Consider the following 8,089-nt stretch of genomic DNA (forward strand, 5'->3'; position numbering starts at 1 on the left):
ATTTGATAAGCAATTCATAATGCAATTCAATTTCATTTTTATATATTCTAGATTTCTCCATTACTTCATCTTTAGCATGCAATAAGTAAACATAGTAATATCTAAAGAAGTCATTTACAAAAATTATGAAGTATTTCTTTCCGCCATTATATGGAGTACTGTGCATATCACAAACATTGGAATGTGTAAATGCAAGCAATTATGAGTTTCTTTTTACTTTAAGAAATGAGTTTCTTATGATTTTAGTAACCATGCATGTCTTGCACATATCATTATTTCTATCAATATCAGGTATCAACTTTAATTTAGTCATATCATGGATTCTTTTATAATGAACATGGCCTAATGTATTATGCCATAAATTAAACAATGTTGTTTTACTATCATAAACATTAAATGAGGCATCAATATAAGTAGAACAAGTAGCATTTTTATTAATATCAAGCTTGAACATGTTTTTACATAAGTATCCACTTCTCACATATTGTCCACTTTTTGTAAAAACGAACTTATTCACTTCAAATTCTAATTTGAAACCATACTTATTCAACAAAACACACGACACAAGATTCTTTCTAACTTTTGGTACGTAATAGATATTATTTAGTACAAGTATTTTTTAGAAGTAAACATGAGTTCCATGATGCCTTTTACTTTCACTTGTGTAGTGGAGGAATTTTCCATGTATAGAACGGTTTTATCATTAACCGTTTTCAAAGTCTTGAAAAAACTCTTGTCCTTACAGACATGATTAGTTGCATCAGTGTCAATCCACCATGCTCCATCATCTTAGAGAAGATTGGCCTCACAAACCATAACCACAAACTTCTTGTTGTTCACACCTTGTATCTTATTTTTCAAATGTTTACATTCCGCCTTGAACTGTCCAAGTTTGTTACAATGGAAACATGGTCCATTTTTGTTTTTTTTTTTTTTTGATCTTATGACTTTTGTCATTCATACCAACGGAATGTTTTCTTTTGTTGCTTGAGACCGGCTTGTTTGATGGTTTGTGTTCCATCACATGAACCTTAGAAATCTTAAGATTCTTTTCATTAGAATCCTTTTCTTTTTCATCTTGCTTGACTTCATCTTGTTCGCAATAATCTTCTTCTATTCAAAGATGATTACCAAAGGTCTCAAGAGACATTTCCTCTTTCTTGTATTTTAGAGTTTTCTTAGTATCTTTTCATGAAAAGGAAGCTTATCAATTGTAGAAGATACCACAATAGCTTCATCCATTTTAAGACCATATTGCTTAAAGCTATTTAAAATGTGTTCAAGCTCATGTAATTGCTCCATATCAGAACAATTATTAACCATTTTGTAGTTATTGAAATGACTAATCAAAAATTTCTTAGTACTTGCATCTTCGGCCATGTATCTTACTTCCAACTTGTCCTAAAATTGTTTTGCACTAGCTTCATTCTAGTACGTATCGAACAGTGCATTCGACATTTCATTAAAAATGTGTCTTGTGCATAGGTAGTCACCATTATCCCATTTTTGCCTTAAATGAGTTTGATTCACGAATTCTTCATGACCTTTTCATCTGGTCTTGGTATGTTTAGAACATAAGCAACCTTGAAAGTTGTAATAAGGAAGCACATCTTTTTCTGTCATTGAATAAAGTTTCTTCCTTCAAAGTGATCTAGCTTAACAACATTGGTAGCCATCTCTTTAAGTGAAGCCATTTTGAATTCCAACATCATGAAAAATAAGTTTTAAAATTGTTAGTGCAAATAAGGTTTAAATAAAATTTAAGGAACCGACAAAATTGATTTTAAGATGAGCCTTTTTAATAAACGCTATCTTTAAGACTTATTTCGCCTTCATCACTCGATATGCGAAAAGTTTAATGTGAATAACCTTAAGAATATAATGAAATCAACATCTAAATTGATCTTACACTTTACGAGAGTAGATTGTTAGACACACCCGAAAGTTTTTAAAGTTATTCGACCTTAGAACTTACTTTTTATAGAAATAGATTATAAGAAATTTAGACACTTTTATAATTGATGGAAACTTAATTGTTCATGTTAATTTTCAAAATACAATACATTTTTTACTCTTGATTTTTCTACTTTTGTTTTGTTTTTATTTTGATGTATCAAAATGGTTGACAACAAATCTTTTATATAAACTTGTAAGTGTCTCATCTTTAAAAATACAACATACCTCTTTGTTTAAAAAACATCTTTGCATTGAGACATAATCTTTAGATAAAATGATGTTTCAATAATTACTTTTTGAAATTACAATCATTCATACATAAGACACAACATTTAGATTACAATATAAAAAGATAACTTTTCATATTACCTTATGAAAGGATAATCATTCATTCTATAAAACCAAACTTTTTATTTATGATGTTTTTCCAATTGTCTCATAACCTTTGAATTCAGATAACTTTCCATATTAAGAGATAATTCTTTTATTTTGAAAATACACCAACACAACCCAACGGCACACCTTACCAACAAATCTAGATTTTTTTTTGTACCAAAAAATATAGATTATCTGTGTTTCAGTTCTTTATAATAATAGGCAAGTAGACCTAAAGGTTGCAACCGTTAAAACTTAATTACCTCTATTCGAATCAGTTAGTATATTTTGCATATGATCAGAGCAAACTTAAACACCAAAAAACAAACAGGAGCACCGTATTTTTTGCGTTCAAGACCTTGAATTTCATGAGTTATCTCGGCCAACAAAGTTCTGTTCAATAGAGAATGCAAGCTTCAATTGAAGTATATTCTGCAAGTGGGATCTCCTATTATCCAGTAGACAATGCCTTCAATGCAATCCTTGGTCAAACCAGCAATCTCAATCACCAAGATTAGAAGTATCTGCAATATAAATTCAATTAGTGTGCATGTAGCTACCTAACGACCTTTTTGACAAAAATTACTTCTGATATACGTGATAATGCATCTAACTGAATTCTTCCTCCCAGTGCTGCTAATCTTACCATGTTTAGAAATATTAAGCACCCTGTGATAAAATGTATGGCCAAGCCAAAGTGATTGGTGCTTGACACCATTATTTAGTGAAAGGAAGAGCAAAAGAACATGTGAATCTCAACGCCCACCCCTCCCCTCCTCCCCGAACCCCCCCCCCCCCCCCCCCCCCCCCCCTCTTTTTTTTTCCTTGCAGACAAAACTCAAGTATTTATTTTATTCAGTAATTAACTCCAAGATTTCTTCATGGAAACAAATAAAAAGGTGCATGTGTACACATATACTGCTGAAAATAAACAGATGCATGCCCAGATTATTAGATGTGATATTAATCTTCTAAAATATATATCATTAAATTGACACAATAAACAACATCAATAAACAAAAAATAAAGAAATAAATTAATTAAAAAAATGAAATGGGTTAGTCAACCTGATGAGAAATGTTGGTAGGATAAGACCAATAGATTCACCATGCTTGAAAAGGTGTTTTGTCTCTTTAATCATCATAATTCCATGAGGTTTACTTTCAACATGATTCTATAAATATCAATGACCATTCTGCTTTTATACAGTTTTGCCTTTTACCTAAAAACTTTTCATTGGTGAGTAATCTACTACATGACAGCACTGTAATTTTCTCATTTCAAGCTCAAGACTTCATCTAAATTTTTTAATAGAATGCCAACATGAAATTCTAAGCAGCAATTATAGGCTTACAGCTTAAGAAGTCTCTCTCCCATTCCCCGGCTAAAAAAAAAATGGGAACAGAAAACCCCTTAGAAGGCATAAAATGGATTTTCTTGCATGCTAATAATGTGAAAGCTCATTTGCCCTTGAGCTACACAAAGGGATATAGCTCTGTCCCATCTCATAACTCCACCCTCTCCTTCCCAACATTTGAATCTGAGACCTCTAGAAAGAGGTCTCAAGTTCTAACCATTGGGGTTTTGGGACTTGTGCACTGATAATAAATACTAACAAAATTTGAATATTTAAGCACTGAAGTTGATTAATTATTAATTTTTTGCATAAGATTTGATATGAAGATTCTAGCTGAAGCAGGTTCCATCAGAAGACTAATGTTGTGAAAAATTTCAACTAAATTACAAAAATATTGACTGATAAGCTAACAAAATATTAGCTAAATTAATTTATAATACCTGAAGTAAATCACCTTAGTGACACATAAACAAACAAAAAGTCCATATTTGAAGCTTAATCATGTATCCTAAAAATGTAGAGGAAAAAAACCGAATAATTCCTCACCATCAACAAGTTTCTTCAACAAGGAATTTGCATTCTTCATACATCAGTAGCTTTTGAGAGGGATAACTTGGTCAAAGCTTGCCTAATGAACTTGTAACCAACCAACAGAAATGCCAAAGCTACTGAATTTAGTTGCTTCTGCAATGTTTTACATGTGATTCGGTTATAAGATGACTTAGCAACTAAAACAACCAATGAGAGTGACATGATGCAAAAGATTTTAAAAAAAAAATGTAGCACAAAACAACCATGAAGGGCATAATATAATCTAAAAGAGACAAAAATTACTATTGTGGTGATATGAAACCGTCCCAGTGAGGTTGATCAGGTGATGACATTGCACTGGCACTGTACTGAGAACAGAAAAGAAGCAATGTTCTGCAGAATTACTACCGTGGACATATTTCACCGTCGTTGCTAAAATTATTTCAGATCTTTATGTAAGTAATATGCCAGTGAAAAACCATAGAGAGGCAACCAGACAAATTTCCACCACCAGATCAGAAAACTTCTCTGCTTGAAGCAAATCTCCAAGGCAGTTCTGCACAATCTATTGGAAGATATTGAGAATAAAACAATCAGTGACCAACTATAAAATTATTCAAAATTTGATGGTTTATCCAACTAATCTCAAAGAAACTGAACTGTAAGGCAGCATTTATTATGCAAAACTGATACAACAATTTGTAACATTTACACAAAGTAAAAGACAATTCTGATCAAGTCATTGAAGGAGCTCACTATTGTCGAGTATCAAAATTCAGATAATAAGAATGACAGAAACTGTTGAGTTCAGAACTTCAAATAGTTTTTAGCAAAACATCATTTCAAGCTCCCGCTTAACACAAACATGTGCCAAAAAGAATTGAAAGAAGTAGTTCCAAAACAGTAATATTTAAAATGTTAAAGAAATAGAGGCCCCAAAATGCCTCTTTCGAAACCGCAAGGGAATATTTACTACATGATATCAGAGGTGAGGAAACAAAGATTTTGTTTACAGAACACAAATAAGACATCCATGATGTGCATTTAGAATAATAATAACCCTGCAATAGTAATAGGAACTATATGAAAATATCTAGGAGAGGAAAAAGTTATACCTTAGTGCTCATTTTGGATCATATGATTAAAGAATCACCAGAGGATGAATCTAGATAAAACAGTTAATAGAGCTTGATCCATTATTGTCTGTTGCAAGAGGATAGCCAGCCTTTTTATTGGTATGACACTCACAATCAAAATGAATTAATATGAAAGGAGTTTAAATTTGTCGTCAGATGCTGTAAGGTGGCATAAATCATGTTACAATATGGATGGCTTCTGTCCTCTACGGAAAACACGAAAAGCCTGTTGTCCAGCTCTATCCAACTACAGCCTGGATCCTTTTTGACTTCCAAGTCCCTCAACCTCTTCCTTACTTTCATCTTTTTACTCCATTTTCCAAGTACTGCATATATGTTAGATAGAATTATGTAAGCGGATATAGGCTTTGGATTCAAACTGAACATCTTCGCTGCCACCCTCTCACCAACTTCCATGTCCATCCAGAACCAACAAGAATTGAGTAAAGCTCCCCAAACAACCCCATCTGCTTCAACTGGCATCTTTGTAATAAAATCCTCAGCTTCTTGCAGATGACCTGCCCGACCAAGAAGATCAACCACACAAGCATAGTGTTCTAAAGTTGGGACCACACCATAGAATTTTTCCATTGACCTGAACAATCTCATCCCTTCATTTACTAGACCAGCACGGCCACAGGCAGACAGAATTCCAACGAAGGTAGCAGCATTAGGGGCCACTCCTTTCTCCAACATCTGCTCAAAGAGTAAGATAGCTTGAGAGCCAAGCCCATGTTGTGCATAACCATTAATAAGAGCTGTCCATGCTGCCACATTAGGTGAAGATATGCTGGAAAATGATTTGTGAGCATCAGTGATGCTGCCACATTTGGAGTACATATCTATGAGAGATGTTCCAACATATGCATTAGACTGAAATGGTGTTTTGATCAAACGTGCGTGAAGTAATTGTCCTTGTTGAAGAGATCTCAGGCATGAACATGCATGAAAGAGAACTGAGAATGTTGACCTTGTATGCTCTATTTGTAATCTGCACATGGTACAATACAACATTAGAGCCTCTTTGTATTGCTCATTCTCAATATAACCAGACATCATTGAATTCCATGTTACTGGGTTTCTTTCTCCTTGCGTTTCTTCAAACAGCTTTATAGCTTTTTCAATCTCCCCACTCCTAGAATATACAGAAATCATTGTGTTAGTAGAAACTATTGTTCTTTGAGCCATCTCTTCAAATAATCTTTTTGAATTTTCAGCTCGACCAAAAGCTGCGTACCCTTTAATCATCAGAATATATGAAACTGAATTCGCATCAACTAGTCTATTAAAAATCAGTTCTGCATCTTCAATCCAACCCAACGACATAAGCCCTCCAATGAGTGAGTTCGAAGCATTCAAACAGGGATTTGTTATGCCATCATAAACTCTCTTAGCATCATCAATAGCTTCACAATAGCAATAAAATTCAATCAGTGCACCACCAATTAATTGATCAAATTCAAATCCATATTTGATCAGAATCCCATGAACAAGCCTCCCTTCACATAAATCACCAAGCCTTCTACAAGCCCTTATAACAGAATCCAAAGTGAACTCATTAGGCACCACCTCACCACTCCCTCTCATCCACCAAAACAACTCCAAAGCCATCTCGCAATCCTCTTCACTCTTCACATATCCCGATATCAATGTAGTCCAAGCCACAACATCCCGTTTCGGCATCTTTATAAATACGTCAAGAGCCTCTCTCATCAAACTACACTCCACGTAACCCACAATCATCAAATTCCACAACAACTCATTCTTATCATGCAACTCGTCAAAAACCCGCTTCCCTTCTTCGATCTCAAAACAATTTGCGTAAAAATACAACAAAGCACTTCCAACAAGCTCAAAACTGTCACACCCAGATTTAATAACAACACAATGAATCTGTTTTCCATCAGTTAAAGACCGCAGGCGCCCACATACGCTCAATGCAGTGGAAAAAGTGGACTCATTAAACCTTATATGGCTTCGATGCATTGATGAAAGTAAATCAAGCGATTCATTGAATTTCCACCACTTTGAGTATCCGGAAAGCATGGTATTCCATGACGCAACGGTTCTCCTTGGCATTTCGTCGAACAGATTCCGCGCCATGTCTAATCGTCCGCTCTTTACAAACTGATTTATAGAAATATTTGTAGATATTATTTGGGGTTGATGAGTTGGGTATAGTTTCAAAAAATTCTTCCATCTGTAATGTTTCCATTTTGCCGGGAAAATGTATCTCAATGACATTTCAAAATCAGAGCAAAAGGCAAAAGAAGCAAATGCAACGCACCGTTTCCTTTCCAAACTGAGAATCGGATTTAGAGCTCAGTGTTTTTTTTTTTTAACTATTATCATTATTAATTAGATTGAGTAACGCAACGTTGTTTTACTGCGATTTCCTCTTCACTGCACGTGTTACATGAGGAGTTATCACAGTTGTTCCAATCAATGTTAAAAATCGGATGTGACCAAAATTTGAAGTATTATATTGTCTTTTTATTAAAATATTAATTATTATTAAAAATATTTATATTTTTTGGTTTTAATATTAATAAATTATTATTTTTTTATTTAAGAGTTTTTTACATCACCTCTTAAAAGATATGAAACAAAATATGCGAAAAGATCGAAGAGCAAAAAGGAGATCAAAGTTTTAAATATCATCGATATCCAATGGATATCTTATTATCACAAGATTCAACAAACTTTTTTTGAATAGTTTTCACAAATTATTAGA

The 8,089-nt window shown here is 33.6% G+C and overlaps 1 protein-coding gene across 2 annotated transcripts; it reads right to left on the reverse strand.

Annotated features, from left to right (window-relative positions):
* Positions 1-2,534: 2,534 nt before the first annotated feature.
* Positions 2,535-7,632, reverse strand: LOC110425873 (pentatricopeptide repeat-containing protein At2g22070-like). 2 transcript variants are annotated; one of them, XM_021440946.1, is made up of 5 exons: positions 6,593-7,632; positions 5,335-6,490; positions 4,523-4,784; positions 4,235-4,372; positions 2,535-2,855 (listed from the first exon to the last, which is right to left on the reverse strand). In XM_021440946.1, the coding sequence occupies exons 1-2, from the start codon at positions 7,597-7,599 to the stop codon at positions 5,470-5,472; spliced, it is 2,028 nt and encodes a 675-aa protein (XP_021296621.1). In that variant the 5' UTR covers positions 7,600-7,632; the 3' UTR covers positions 2,535-2,855; positions 4,235-4,372; positions 4,523-4,784; positions 5,335-5,469. The 2 variants fall into 2 exon arrangements, with proteins under 2 accessions (XP_021296621.1, XP_021296619.1); XM_021440944.1 differs by having other exon boundaries at positions 5,335-7,632.
* Between the last annotated feature and the right edge of the window lie 457 nt (positions 7,633-8,089).

This window comes from Theobroma umbraticum, unplaced genomic scaffold, assembly GCF_002168275.2.
Source record: "Theobroma umbraticum cultivar Fairchild unplaced genomic scaffold, ASM216827v3 scaffold_12.1, whole genome shotgun sequence".
In the NCBI taxonomy this organism is placed as follows: domain Eukaryota; kingdom Viridiplantae; phylum Streptophyta; class Magnoliopsida; order Malvales; family Malvaceae; genus Theobroma; species Theobroma umbraticum.

Coding starts and splice junctions, on each gene's coding strand:
- LOC110425873 (XM_021440944.1), bottom strand. CDS start 7,599: ATGTCATTGAGATACATTTTCCCGGCAAAATGGAAACATTACAGATGG.